The 16,036-nt window shown below is 43.5% G+C and overlaps 1 protein-coding gene across 1 annotated transcript in view; it reads left to right on the top strand.

Moving 5' to 3' along the window:
• Positions 1-15,201, top strand: part of MGLL (monoglyceride lipase) — a 134,303-nt gene extending 119,102 nt beyond the window's left edge. Inside the window, exons 7-8 of the mRNA XM_060239693.1 lie at positions 9,648-9,863; positions 14,190-15,201. Coding sequence (XP_060095676.1) covers positions 9,648-9,863; positions 14,190-14,315 — 342 coding nt within the window. The 3' untranslated portion in view covers positions 14,316-15,201. The remainder of the gene's footprint in view (positions 1-9,647; positions 9,864-14,189) is intronic.
• The last annotated feature ends 835 nt before the right edge of the window (positions 15,202-16,036 follow it).

Raw genomic sequence — 16,036 nt, 5'->3', positions numbered from 1 at the left:
TTCTCTTAGTACAAATGGGTGAACTACAATGGCCACATCTTCTGGAATTTTGCATTAGTAGTGTGTACTGGAGAAGAATTATAGTTAACAGGGCAAAGATGATGGGTGTTTTTACATTCAGTTTGATTCAGAGTTTTAGAGTCTTTGAATGTTTTTACACTGACAGTTTGTGACTTTCTATCACCACATTGGAAACTTACCTTTTACATTACCTAATGTTCTCACAACTGTTTTGCATCGTTGCTGCCTGATGTATCTACATTTTTTTCGGTGAGATGAGTTCTGGTGCTGCTGCTGCAATGGTTTTTCTCAAAACTAGTTTTGATTTGGTCATTTCTCTACAGGCGTTTCAGACGCCTCCCCCGCAAATTGAAATGCTTTCAGCAGGAAATATAGAAGTTTGGCTACGCAAAATGAGCAGAGCAAATCCACCAATGTAAAGGGGAAATAATTAAAGCAGAATGGTGGCAGAATATTTGAAGACTCTAAAACTCTGGATCAAACTGAATGTAAAAACACCCTTGCTCTGCCCATTTTGCATAGCCAAACTTCTATATTTCCTGCTGAAAGTATTTCAATTTTTTTTTTGGGGGGGGGGGGTCTCTGATCAGAGGGCAGACGGAATACCAGTGCTTAGTTAAATGTATACAATTGCTTGGAAATCATGTCAACACTGCAAAAACAATACAAATTTAAATTACAAGATGAGGCAAGCAATGATACGTAAAAATTTCAAGTGCTGTCAGTTCTCATGCAAATTACTGCACCTTGTGGCTTTTGGAGGAATCTTTTAAAACACATGAAAACTTCTACAATACAAGTTTGAAACGCCTGTAGAGAAATGACCAAATCAAAACTAGTTTTGAGAAAAACATTGCAGCCGCAGCGCTGGAACTCATCTCACCAAAACAAATATAGATGCTACGGGCAGCAACGATGCAAAATAGTTGTGAGAATGTTAGGTAATGTAAAAGATGTGTTTCCAATGTGGTGATAGAGAGTCACAAACTGTCAGTGTAAAAACACCCGATATCTCTAATCAGTCAGAGGAATTGTCTCTGTTGTGGGAGTATCTCTATGGACTGAATCCACAAAAGCTCTGAGTAGGGTTGCCAGGTCTGACTCAAGAAATATCCGGAGACTTTGGGGGTGGAACCAGGAGCAAGGTTGTGACAAGCACAATTGAACTCCGAAGGGAGTTCTGGCAATCACATTTAAAGAGGATAGGGGTACCTTCTTTTGGGGCTCATAGAATTGGACCCCCTTTTTGAAATGTGGGGGGTGTTTTGAGAAGAGGCACCAGATGCTATGCTGAAAATTTGGGGCCTATTCCTAAAAAAAAAAAGCCTCCTCTAGAGCAGTGGCCCCTAACCTTTTTGGCCCCAGCTGATTGGTGAGGGAAACTGTGGCAGCTCTGGCAGCGACCTGCTGAAAAAGCTGTGCTGCCCTTGCCTCCTCCCCACTTCCTTCCTGGGCATGGGGGTGCTTCACCGCCTCTTCCCTGGCCTTAAACTTGTGAAAATGGAGGAACAACGAGGCAGCACAGGGGTGGGGCTGTGCAGCCCAGTTGCTAACAGGCCAAGGACTGGTACCGCTCTGCAGCCCGGGGGTTGGGGACCCCTGCTCTAGAGCCCCAGATACCAATGGATCAATTCTCCATAGAGTATAATGGAGTGCCCAGCAGACATTCCGCTTTCTGATGACCTTGAAGGGGGGGCTTCCAAATGGGGGGATTTCCTGCCCCCAACTGGACATAAACAGCTGTGAAATTCAGTGAGAAGCTTAGTCTGAGAACAGAGTAAGAGTAGGATCCCAATCAGCGAATGATTATCTATATTATGGAAGAAGCTGCACACATTAATTTGTGTAAAGACTTATGACAGAGGAAGGCATTGCCAAAACGGTTCTCCTTATCAAGTTATTGATTGGACATATTCTTCTCCTTCGATTCATCTTGACATTATTGAAGACTGTACCTTGTTTATGAGTCTGAGGACTATATAAGAAAATATTGTATATTGGGATTTTTTTGTACTGTGTCCTGAAGAATTGTGTTTATCTTCTTCGTGGTCTCTGTGCAGTCCCACACATGGGTTATCTGCCAGGATCGAACCCGACCTCGAAGAATTCAAAGCAATCTTTGAGTGTTACTTTTGGCACAAACTTCCTCTCATCCCGGGGAGGAGGCATCCACCGCGCATGCCCAGACGAGAGGGAGGCGCCTCACCCACCCAGTTTCTTCTTTACCGCCACCCAGGATACACCTACCTCTGAGTCTCCTCTATTCATCGCGATCTTCATCCTTTTCCTGCATTCTTCCTCACCATTTTCCTCACCGTTCGTCGTCATCTTCTTCAACTCACTGGTATCGTGTGTGTGTGTGTGTATATATATATATATATATATATATATATTACTATCCCTCTCCTCTTTCGGCTTTTTCTCCTTCTCCTTCCCTTCCCCCCCCCTCTCCCCTGGGTGGATGGAAGGAAAAGACAAAATCACTTTTTAAAAGTGTGTTCAGTGTGCCTCAAAAATACCATCTACCGAAGGACATTCTTTATGCCTTTTCTGTCTGGGTGAGGCTCATCGTACCGATACTTGCTTGCATTGTAGCCAGTTTGGAAAGCAAGCAAGAAAAAAAATGCGTGGCTAGACTCAGAAGCCACTTGCTAGAGTCTTCACTGCGCCCTACGATGTCCCATACTTTGGGATTCCAAACCTCGGCACTTTCCTATCTACTCAAAAGGGTGTGGCTCGACTGGCAGCTTCCGTGGCCTCGGTTCTCAGTAAGCTTAAGTCCGGGAAACATTCCAAGAAGTCTGACAATTCTAGGAAGAGACATCGCACAGAGTCAACTTCTAAAGACCCTTCGACTTCGACATCACCAAAAACTAAGTCTAAGAACCATAGACCTTTGGATTCGAAGTCTCCAACAATGACTTCTGCATCACACCCAACTATCGACACCGCAACCCCGGTACAGACAGCACCGACTCCATTGGAAGCCTCGGCGCCCATTGATACCGTGCCTCTTGAGGTCATACACATTCATTCTCGGTCTCCTTCAGTCCAAGGATCTTTACCAGACAAGATCCTCGACACCGAATCTCCAGATTCCAGCAGAAGTCAGCGCCCTAACATTCTTGGCGCACACTCATTCTGAGAGGTCTCGATGCCTACCAAACAACAGATACTGACACCCGCATCTCCACCCCTAAGATAACCCTTGACACCGAGAGAGCCTTCCACTTGAGTTCAAGCTGAGAAATCTCGAAGTCATCATAGGGAACGCTATTATTATTATAGCCCATCAAGGTCCAGGTCACCATCTCCTCGCAGGTACCGAAGATATTACAGATCACCGGATTCCCATCGGTATCGATACCGTGAAGACTCTCGATACCGTGAGGTACTTTACCATCCTTCGCATCGGGATCAGGCATATTAGGATGACCACCCTTGGTACCGTGAAACTCCTTCACATCAAGAGCAGGCATACTGTGAGGACCATCCTTGGTACCGTGAAAGTCCCCATCGTCACCCCAAACACTACACTACAGTGTTGAAGCCACTGTCTCCAACCAGATCGACCTCGGTGTGTTCAGTCTCTTCCTAACAACCTGAACAGCCTCCTTTGCTGACCAAACAAACTGCTACAATAACTAAGCCTCTTGAGACACCAATCGAGACCCAGGAAAAGTCTGAAGCTGAACAATCCGACTCATCCCACTCCACAGCCTCAGCTCCTCCTTCACTGGCATCTGATATCATCAAACCTGATGACCTTTCACCCTCAGAGGGTTCCAAATCCTATCTGGATCTGTTATCCAATATGGCCAACTCCCTTAACGTCAAGCTGATTACTGACACACCTAGAGTTTTGGATGTAGTCCACGATTTAGTGCATGCAGACCTACCAGCAGGCTCTTTCCTTCCGATGCTCCCAGTCCACATGGAAACCTTGAAAGAGGCTTGGGACAAACCCGCTTCAGTGCCACCCACATCGAAACGAGTTGAATCCCTTTACAAAATTCATGCTCCTGAATCTAAATTTCTTTACAATCATCCGGCTCCAAATTCCATGATAGTGCATTCATCCTCAAAATCAAAACAGACAAGACACCCAGTCCCACCTGAAAAGGAAGGCAAGAAATTGGATACTCTGGGAAGAAAGATCTATTCCCTTACCACTGCCACAACAAAAACCCACAATTATATGGCCTATTTTTCGGCATATGCCTTCAACCTCACCTCCCAGCTTAACACCTTGGTTCCTTCCTTACCGGATGCAGCACAGAAGCAGGCTTCCCACCTCCTTCAGGAACTCATTTGGAGAGAGCCAGTTTGGTGTAGTGGTTAAGTGTGCGGACTCTTATCTGGGAGAACCAGGTTTGATTCCCCACTCCTCCACTTGCAGCTGCTGGAATGGCCTTGGGTCAGCCGTAGCTTTGGCAGAGGTTGTCCTTGAAAGGGCAGCTTCTGTGAGAGTCCTCTCGAGCCCCACCCACCTCACAGGGTGTCTGTTGTGGGGGAGGAAGGTAAAGGAGATTGTGAGCCGCTCTGAGACTCTTCGGAGCGGAGGGCGGGATATAAATCCAATATCATCTTCTTCTTCTTCATTTGGGTCAGCAAGCAGCAAATTAACACAGTATGTCATGCTGTGGCATGTTCATCTAGGACCATGGCCTCTTCAGTTGCCCTATGCCGGAATGCATGGCTTAGGTCCTCGTCACTGCAGCCTGACATCTAATTTAAAATAGAGGACTTACCCTTTGACGGACAGGGCCTCTTTAATGCCACCATGGACGACATCTTGACCACTGTTGACGACAGTAGGAAACGGGGCAAAAGATTGGGAGTTACTCAACCACAATCCCAGCCTAATCGACAGAGAACCTTGAAAGCTTCGTTTTACAAACGTTCTCAATCGCCCCGACAAGCCGAATTCTGGAAACGTAAGGCTCCTCCGGCAAAACAGCCTTTCCAGCAGAGAGCACGTCCACAAAACTCTGAAGTGAGGGATTGGCCTCTTTACTCGCGAGTTGCTGCCAACTTCTTCAAAGTAACACAGACACACCATCCCAAGAGGAAGCCTTTCAATCGGAGACTGAAGCCTCCGGAGGTGGAAAGGCACATGATCCTCTGGGGGCGGGCTTCCCCTGCCGGCCAGCTGACTGGGGGTGGGAAGGAGCCTGGGAAAGTGGAAGAAACCCCGCTGGGATTTGGGGATTGGCAAGCCAACACACCTCAAAGCTTTGCTGTCACCACATCTCTTCTGAAAAGTGACCTATGAAACGTATAGATAGTGTATTGATATACTATAGAGCTAAGGATTTATAGATGTCCCTTACACTCAGAACCTGCAGAATGCAAGATCAGACTCTACTAGGAACAGCCATTATTAACATGTAGAATGTATTTATCTGCCAGACCAATTTCTAGTCTCTATAAATATCACTGGGCCACCCTCCAATAATTTCTTGACTTGTTTGTGTTCATAGCAGTTTGCAAAGAAGGAATGAAATGTAAATGGAGAATTTGAGACATTTTGTTTAATTTTTTTGCTTGCTTATTAATTCTGATGTGTAACTCCAAAACGTTTCGAGCATAATTACAAAGGCCTTCAGCAAAAGCCCTGACAGTCATCTGTTGTGGGACTGGTAGAGTACCCCTTGCTAGGTTGCATCATCCTTGGCTGTGAATTCTCTTAGGACCTGCCTGGAAAGGCCATATAGAGCACCACCAGGATTCCCATGTCATTCTATATCCCCATTTGTATCCACACACTCAGCTGGCGCAGTAAGAACCTGAATATGCATCCAGATAAAGCTTTAATGCACACACAGATTTTTCTTGCTGGATTGGGGTGAACCTGTGAAAAGTACACTGCACTGAATTTGAAGGTGGAAGAACCAGGTCAATATGCAGTTTCTGCACAGGAGCCTGGGAGGGGTTCTCTCTGACCTCATGCTTAACTCTGTCCAAGCAACCCATCATATTCCAGAGGTGTCATCTATGTAATAGATATTATTTATAATACCTGCCATGCATTAACCATTTAACCACTGAAAGTATCATTCTTACATGTATGTGTTCATTGAGTCATTTATTAGCTCTCACAGAAGGCTCACGCGGCAGGTTTGACATAATAATTAAAAAATGTAACACTGTAAACTGTAATTGGCAGTTTTAAGAATCCAGTAGCGTGATATTTAAAAAGCTTAACTGGGCTCATAACATGTACTTTGGGGGAAGGTGCTGGTGGTAAACAAAAATTGGCCATAGGCTTGGGTGAAATAATGCTTTCATTGGCCCATAAAACAGTATAAGTAAAGGACCAAGTGAATAGCTGGGGACTGTTATCAAAACCTGCAGCATAACACCAAAGAATACTACAGAATGGACAGAAACTTAGCAAATGCTTCTGGGTTGTACTTGAGTATATGCTGCAAGACAAACGCATCCTATTGCCTATGTAGCATTTGCCAACATTTGAAGGTTTTGATTTCAGTGGGCAAGCTAACAGTTCTCCAATTCAGAATAATACATCCCTTTTGAATCCTGGTCCAGAAGCTCTATAAAATTGTCAAAGTACAGTTAGGATAAAAATACACAACAAGAACTCAGTAATGGAGAACCGGCAAACAAAGTCCCTGAACTGTCATGAGAAGCACATATGCTTACTCTCTAGACTTCAAGAGGGACAAAATATATAGTTCTTCATGGGTTAAAACCTTAAAGCCAAGATGAGTTTGCAGAGGTTGCATTCAGACCTGCCGTCTAATCACCATTCAGAAAAACAAATGCTGTTTGTTGCCAGCCTTGCTTGTTTTTCATCACTCCCTTGTAATGCAAAAATCTGTGGTTAAACACTCACTTCAGTCACCCATTGGATATAAACTTTGGTTGCTAACTCTGGCTTGGGAAATATCCAGAGACTTTGGGGTTAGAGCCTGCGGAGGGCAGGGTGGGACCTCAGCAGGGTATAATGATGTAAAGTCCACCCTCCAAAATAGCCATTTTTTCCAGGGAAACCAATCTTTGTCATGGGAGATCAATTGTAATAGAGAGACATCTCTAGGTACCACCTGGAGGTTGGCAACTCTAATACAAACTAAAAATTGAAGTTAATTGCTCCCCGAGCAAATGGGATTTTTAAGCCCAGATTCAATCCTGGTTAGTGGCAGTACAAGCACAGGTTACTGCAGCTATGTTTAGAATGCATTGTTAGGTTCTGTTCTTGAATGCTGTCTGGATGCTGGGAACAAATATCAGAGGATGACTTTTATTATTCCCTTATTGTGAGATTTCCAGGGCCACTCTGAATTGCTGAAATAAATTTACTTTTAAACATGCTAATAGTGGTGATAATAGCTTTTCTCAATATTCCGTTCTCAAAGGTAATTGAGGATTAAGGAATACAGAAATCTAATCCTGAGGGGAACCAAAGATTTATACACACACACAAACATATATATGCCAAAGAGAACACTGGCTGCAAAGATAGCCAAAGAAGAGTGAGATGAAGCAAGTACATAAACACAAAGGCCTCGCTCTTCCCACCCCTAACATCCCTCACACACAAAAAAAAACATCCTGAGCTTTCCTTCAGGCTTTAATGAGAACTACATCATGAATCATTAAGAAGATTGCCACTTTTATAGTATGTAATTCAGAGACAGCGGAAAGAGCTTCAGTCTCTGCCTTCCCTCTCTTTCCACTGGGATGAGACCCATGGTACAATGCTTTCATCCTCCATCCCAGTCATTATCTCCCCAGTAATGGGGGCTGGTTGTGCTTTTTGGGTTGTTGTGTTTTTTAATCCCTCTTAACATTTCTGAGAAATCTTTTTCATCTTCCAATCATTTTGGGAGAAGAAAGAAAGAAAACCCCATTAGACCATCTCCCGGCACTTGTGGCTTTGTATGGGGGTGGCAAAGGGGGCACCTCATATGAATTTATCTCCATTATTTTACTCTGCAGGAAGAGAACTTCTGTTACTCTTGCCACCCACTCCTTTGTGATTTTCCTTCCTCCAAGAGTTCTTCATCTGTTGCCTTGTAGTAGGAGAAGCAGATCAGAGCTGTGTTGCTTTTTGTTCACTGCTTGTGTCACAGCACCAAACAAACAACTTGCAGCTTTAGTCTGGAGCCAGTTTCTAAGTAGCCAGGGGAACCCAGCACTTTTGTTTAAATTGGGGAGAGGGAGTCAAATTGGCCCAGTTGAAAATGTTAGGATACATCCAGTTGCTGCAAGAGAGATTTCACAAAATACGGTGGCTTGATTGTTCTGCTACCCGAGTTCTCCCTCCCTGAGAACATTGACAGGAAGTCAGTTCTTTCTAAATCAAGGTTGTCTCTTGGGAGAATAGAGGAGGGTGGAAGAAAGGGAATTTTTGCTAGTTAAATATAGCAAGAAAGGCCTTGAAATCTTCCTGACCCCTCTGAAAGTGACTTGTGGTATCTTTCTGTAGACAGCACTGATACAGCACAAATGTAGCTGCCTCTCCTGCAACAGCAGCCTTGTCATGACCCCCCTCCCTTTGCATCTGTTGACTGAGGCCTCCTTCGGAAGCAATATGGCTGTCATCAATACTAATGAACTTGTGAGGAGAATAATTGCATAGAAACAACAAAGCTATCTATTAAATTGTACTGTTTGTAAAACCATTGTCAGAGAGTAGGTACCTCAGGAGCTGGTGTATATGACAATCAAGTGCTATCTGTTTATGACAATCAAGTGCTTGATTCCCCATATGAGCTTCAGAGAGCACTACAATCAAGTTCACAAAATCTTCTAATGATCCCTGGACCAAAGGATGTTCAGCTGTCCACCACCAGAGCAAGAGCCTTTTCAGTAGCAGTCCTTACCCTCTGGAATGCTCTCCCTGAAAACATCAGGGCCCTGTGGGACTTGCCACAATTCTGCAGGGCCTGAAAGATGGAACTGTTTAAACAGGCTTTTAACACTGAATGGAGGTGACCAGTACATATGAACATATGAAGCTGCCTTATACTGAATCAGACACTTGGTCCATCAAAGTCAGTATTGTCTTCTCAGATTGGCAGCGGCTCTCCAGGGTCTCAAGCTGAGGTTTTCCACAGCTGTTTGCCTGGAACCTTTTTTTTTTGGAGATGCTGGGGATTGAACCTGGGACCTTCTGCTTCCCAAGCAGATGCTCTACCACTGAGCCACCGTCCCTACTTCACCACCCCACAGCACTGATATCCTAACTCAGGGGTGGGGAACCTTTTTTCTGCCAAGGGCCGTTTGGATATTTATAACATCATTCGTGGGCCATACAAAATTATCAACTTAAAACGTAAACGGCCCTCGGGATGGACATTCCCCACCCCTGTCCTAACCCAACCCAAACAGAAATGTAATGCGCTAAACTACATCCAATAACATCATGGTAAATAACACTAATCAAGAACTAATAACAACACCATCTAGGCATTAGAACTGTATATGTTTGAGATGTTTTAATGATTTTATTGTGATTTAATTGTAACGATTTAATTCCATGTTGTTTTAACTGTTATTAGCCGCCCTGAGCCCATCAGGGGAGGGTGGGATATAAATATAATAAAATATATTTAAAAATAAATCTACCACTTCTTAATGATGCATTATTCTGGCAGGTTGAATCTTATGCCACAGACCCACTGGTTTATCATGGTGGCATGAAAGTCTCCTTTGTCATCCAGCTGATGAATGCCATTGCAAAAATCGAACGCTCTCTCCCTAAACTGACCCTTCCCGTCTTGGTACTCCATGGCTTGCCTGACAAACTCTGCGATATCAAAGGTTCCTATTTGCTGATGGATACTGCTCCAAGTCAAGATAAAACACTCAAGGTAATCTTGAATTTTTGGGCTGGGGAGTGGAGGGGGATGATGATGTGCCTTTCAAACCCACTTAAGGTGCTCCATAGGAAAATTGCACACAAGTAAAAGGTATACCTAGATGAAGCACATAACAAGAGTCCCCCAGACCAAATTAAGAGACTCAACAGCCAGACTGCTAAAAGAGGAGATCCACAGATCTTTTTATATGTGACGTATTGATATGTGGAGGAAAACAGCTTTCTCGCTGTACCAACACATTTCCTCTCCCTGAGTTTTCCTCAAGGCTACCTTCACAAACCATAATATTTTACTACCTTTCTGATAACAAAGGCTGGCACAGCTAACTTGGGGAACAGGGTGATGATTGGGTCCAAAGTTCTCGCTTTTGGCTTTTTGTCACATTTCATTGGTCCAGAGAACCTCTGTCTTTTTTCTTGGAGATAGGAGTTCACCCAAGATGAGATAATTCCTTTGGTGCTCCTTTGATCTGTACCCCAATCCCTGCTTCACTGGCATTGCGATGGAATTTTGTGGGTTTTCTGGAATGTGCATAAGCCAAGGACCTTTTTCTGGGCTCTTTTGTTCTAGCTGTGCGTCGGTTCCAGAAAATGTGTGAGAAGAGCAAAACCCCTCTCTGCAGGGTCATTCTGACCCTCAGTCTAGGGGGCCTGTTCTGGAGTCTCTTAACTTGGTCTGTGTGCTTCATAGACATTCCTATATTATCTCCAGACCCATACAAATAAAAGCCTGGGTTGCTAGACCCTTCCACCACTCTTCCACATCACATTGCTAAGCCCATTTCCTTAGACAGAAATCCCATTTATTTCTGTGGAATTTACCACTTTCTGTAAAAGTTTGTTTAGGTTTACAATCTAAAACTGTAAAAGAAATTGCTTGCTTGACTGCCAGCCTCATCTTTACTCTCAAACCTATGAAAGGGTGGATAAAAGACTTTAGTAAGAACATCTCTCTCTGTATCTGCACAGTTCAAGAAAGCATGAGCCAATTAATTGATTATTAGATCATGGAGTAATCTAGAACATATGTTTCCAGAAACAGCGGCTACGGACACAAGGCATCAGAAGGAAAGGGCTTTCAGGCTTTCTTCTCTTGTGCTTAAATCTCCCAAACCTAGGTTAAGGCCTCAGTGGATTTTGAAGTTAACCCATGCTTATGATATCAGCCATCCCCTCCCCATTTTATCTCTATTGCTGCCTTGAAAGGTAAATTAGGCACACAGAGAGTGAGCTGTCCCTCAGGGATTAATGGGATTTGTAGTCTGGTCTGCCCTGATCACCTCTAGGCACCCAACCCAAGGCGTCATGATGGCCCTCCATCATAGGGTGTGTTGTACAAGAAATAGGTGATAGAACAAGCCCACAGATGTAGGAGCATATAGCCTGGTGGCAGTCTGACATAACATTCCACACAGTGTAAAGGTCATGCTGATTCCTAAGGAGGAGGTGTAGACAGAGGGAAGGGAAATAAACATAAAACATGTGGAGGAGAAAGAAAAACTAAGCAACCACCGGATCAGTAAGAGGCAAAGAGTAGGGATCTGAGCTTAGATCAGTGGAATGACATTGTGCCACAGTCTCTAGCTGGGTGCTTCAAGCTGGGGGGCTTTTTTTTGGAAGGGTGTATAAACAGGAAAGTGGAAAGGGAGAGTGTTAATACTTGGGGATCTGAAAACAGCAATAAACTGTTTAAATTACACTTACGTAATTTTATTCATCAGGCATTGGAGTGGTTTAAAGAAACACCTGCTTCAGCTGAAAATAAAAATGAGGGTTAGATTGCATTTTTTTGATATTTTGCTGAGCATCTAGAAACAGGCTCACTTTTGAGGCATTATGGAGTATTTATGAAGATTTATATAGCACATGTGATGGAGATTTGGTACATTAAAGGAGAAGATATTGCTAAAGAGTTGCACCTGTATCTTGGCACTTTCAGTCTGATCTTACAAACAGTAGATAAGATTACTTGAACTGTGGAAAGAGTGAGAAATAATTAAAAGTGTTTGTTCTTCAACCTGTACTCTATTTTGTGCAGCTGTGGTCCTGGTTCTCTGATCCCGTTTAAGCGTTAGGGAGGAAATAGAAGTATTAGGATAAATTCAAGTGCTGGTCTGATAATGCAGTCATGAGTTGGCAAGGCCAGGAGGGTGGTATCCCTTGTGACCAGCTGTGATCATACTGGCAACTTTTAAGGATATATTTGCAAAGCTGACTTAATATGTAGCATTCCACAAAATGCCCTGTTTAGGATCTGTTACATTAACACAGTTTGATTCCTTCCTTCAACCATCCACATCCCACCACTAGTCAATAATTTATGATGGTCATGGACCAGCAAAATAAAACATACACTAACAGAGTGATTACAAGAATGTATATGCAGTCTTCTATTAAGACATATTTAAAAAGTAAATACATGTCAGTGAATCAACAGTATATCTTGTAGGCTATGGCAGCTGCACAGAATTTGGCAACTCTACTTGAGATCACCAAGAAAAGGAGAGAAAAAACAAAGCCAAAAACTGAACTGGATACTACATAGGTTGAGAACAAACAACATAAAAATGAATCAAACAAATAAATCAATTTATTATACAGTGCATTTATCATAGAAATTTAAAAACACAGGCCTTTAATTTAGTCTCTGGACCAGGGGTGTCAAATATGAGGCCCGGGGGCCGAATCAGGCCCCCGAAGGGCTATCAGGCCCCTGAACAACTGGCTCTTGTCTGCTTCCTTCTCCCTTTCTCTTGCTTCCTTCTGCATCTCAACTTGCTTTGCCAGGCTTGCTCAATCGCACAGGAGCTACAGAGCAAAACCTCGATTTTCTCCATTGGTTGAGGCTCTTGGTCCTGGTCCCCTGTGGGGGGAGGGAAAGAGCCAGAGCTTCCTAGTTCCCTGGATCGCATGGGAGAAATACAAATAAAGCACCTTTAAGACCAACAAGTGCTAATGTTTTAAGCATGTTTTATTTTAAGGTTAAAAAAAATCTTTAGTCGTGTTTGTGTCCTTTAAAAAGTTTATATTTCTGCTACCTAATCTTAGATAGGTACACACATGGCCCGGCCCAACAAGGTCTCATTTATGTCAGATCCAGCCCTCATAACAAATGAATTTGACACCCCTGTCTAGACTGAAAGCCACCAGACTAAGTAGTCCTCAGTGTACAATATATAATACGAATGAATGCCCCCAAAATTGGTGATATACAAACAAGACCACAATCACAGTGAACAAGACCAAACAAGTTTTGCCTTAATGGGCTTTCAATGGTCACAACTGCACATCAAGAACAAGTGTGGATATAATTGGCCAAATGCTGATATTATTAAGATCATGAATAATAATAATAATAATAATAATATTTTATTTATATCCCGCCCTCCCCACCGAAGCGGGCTCAGGGCGGCTAACAACATATTCATATAATTATACAAAGATTTAAAATCACATTAGTCTTAAAAACATTCCAATTTAACACAAATACAAATAGATTTTAGGTGCTAATTCTGTTCATAAAAATAATGGTGATAGGAATCACCTAACATCAGTCGCTCAACCGGCAAAGGCCATCCTGAAAAGGGTGGTCTTGCAGGCCCTGCGGAACTGGTCAAGGCTCCTCAGGGCTCGCACTTCTTCCAGGAGCTGATTCCATAGGTGTGGAGCTGCGATAGAGAAGGCCCGTGTGCGAGTGTTTTGTAGTTTTGCCTCCTTTGATCCGGGGATAGCCAGCTGGTTCTTCCCTGCTGACCTCAGTGCTCTCTGGGGTTTGTATGGGGAAAGACGGTCCCTCAGGTAGGCAGGTCCTCAGCCATATAGGGCTATAAAGGTAATAACCAGCACTTTGTAATGAACCCGGTAAGTAACTGGCAGCCACTGCAGTCCGCATAGCCCTGACTGTATGTGCTCCCACTTCGGGAGCCCCAATAACAGCTTAGCCGCCGCGTTCTGCACCAGCTGCAACCTCCGGGTTCGTCACAGAGGCAGCCCCATGTAGAGGGCATTACAGTAATCCAATCTTGAGGTGACTGTTGCATGGATCACTGTTGCTAGGTCCCAGCGCTCCAGGAAGGGAGCCAATCTTGTTCCATGATTTTCATGTGTACAGATATCCAATTTTGGCAGTTCATTTCCTTGTGGTTTGTATATATACATCAACCAGCAATCCCTTTTGTTTTCTCCTCATTAACAGCAGTAATGTGTCTTTCATCTTGCAGGTACTACTTCCTCCCCCACCCCTCATTTCTAGACCTTTGCTTCTTTACTTACTTATGTGCTGGTTTTGTGACCTTAACCATCATCTTCTTGGTTGCAGGTGTATGATGAGGCCTATCACGCCCTCCACAAAGAACTTCCTGAGGTGACCACTTCTGTCCTTAAGGAAATATTAACATGGATTGGTCAGAAAGTCTCAGCAGCTGAAAAAGCCCCTCGCTCTTAAGGAAAGCCACCTTGAAACTTTCTGAATTGATCGCTGGTTAATCCTGAGGAGGAAAGATCATTCTTTGTTTCTTTTTTTAAAACAAAACCTCTTTTGGGGAAAGAACGTTTCTCTTAAATGGACTCCTAAAATACTTTATTTTTAAGTAGGTATTCCTGTGACATAGGTTGAGGGAATATGAGTTAGCCTTTTAAAAGAGGTTGTTATTCTCCTGGAGGAAGGAGTAGGGAGAGGAGTTTCCCAGCTACAAGTGCTATCTTAGGGGACTGGTGTCCCTTTCAAAATCCAGAGTGCTCTCTACCCCTGTTCTTCATTTTCTAAAGAGTTCCTGAGGTGCTGAGATAATTTTTAAAAATATATTGCAATAATCTTTGGAATGTTTAAAAGTCTGGCATCTTCCATGTCATTCAGTTTCTACTCTTGGCGGATTATGACTTCTTTCTTCTGTACTTCTAAGATGGCAAATAAAGATAGTCACCGCCATACGGAGCTGGAGTTAGAAAAGAAGTCAGACAGGTGGTAGTCTTTCCATGTGAGATGGCAAAACATGGTCAGGCCAGGCCAAATGTAATCTCCCTCATGGTCTGGGAACATGCAAGCACCCAATAGGCACCATTTTGCACTCTGAAATGACATGGTTTAGAGCCATCTCACAATCAGCCCCAGAACCAAGTCCACAGAGGAGAGGACTAATTGTAGAATAGTATATTTTAAAAAGTCTAAGCACACTAAAGACAATGCTGCTTCCAGAAACCAAATCTTTCTTCTGTGCAAGAAACTATTCTGTAAATACTTGTAGGGGCTGCTTTTCTTGTTACTTGTGTTACTGATAACTTAAGATGTAAAGTCAAAAGTTATATTTAAAGAGAAACTATTACATATAATATATGGTCTTTATATAGGTTGCTCAGAGGTATCTGGAGGAAGAAGGGTGCAGGGTGTGAAATGAATATAGGGGCTGCCATGCCTACACCCAAGGTCCCTCTAGGGTAGTCCCAGGCAGTACAAAATTTAATTCTGCTGCATCTGAAAGCAGCAGTCACTTGAAAACTATGCTACAACCAAGGCTGTAACCATGACAGTCACTTACTGTGGAATATGTGAGTGAAGCAAGTGACATAACAGCAAGTTCAACCCTCATCTTCCAGCTTGTCAGTTGGAAGGACAGGCAAAAGTAGTTTACCTGCTGGCAGCTCACCATTCCCCACCCCCATCCATTTTCCCACTTCTTGTTGAAAGTGTTCTATCCAACTGGGAGAAAAATTGAGGGGAGTAAGTGAGAAGCCAAAGTGGTAGAAGAGAAGGGGGGCAGTCAGCAGCCACAGACAAGGGTTTGGGGTGGCTGGGGGGAGGGGGAGAGCAGGTACTCTAAGGTAATCACATGTGTAGCTTTAGAAGTTTGGCCCATACAGTAGGAGGACATGCAGGCTAGCAAGTTACAGTATATTCCTGAATAGAAAACATGGAGTGCTGAAGATTACAGTAAGGAAGGCCAGTCGATACATCTTGTAAATGTGTGGGCATGTGTGCATACATGTGGAAGACTGAGAACTACATGGGGAGTGGGCTTTGGTGTTGCTTGGGGTAGCCTGATGAACTAAAGGGAATCTTTTCATTTCAGCAGATTTTGAGGTTATAGCTTTCATTGGAACTAACTGCCTCACCAGCCTCGGTCTGCTACATCCGACATGAAAAAGCTGCAGAGAGCTGCTTGCTATGCA

Source organism: Heteronotia binoei, chromosome 5, assembly GCF_032191835.1.
Source record: "Heteronotia binoei isolate CCM8104 ecotype False Entrance Well chromosome 5, APGP_CSIRO_Hbin_v1, whole genome shotgun sequence".
NCBI classification, from domain to species: domain Eukaryota; kingdom Metazoa; phylum Chordata; class Lepidosauria; order Squamata; family Gekkonidae; genus Heteronotia; species Heteronotia binoei.
The sequence above is the reverse complement of the archived record's forward strand: the minus strand, read 5'-3'. Positions and strand labels throughout refer to the sequence as shown.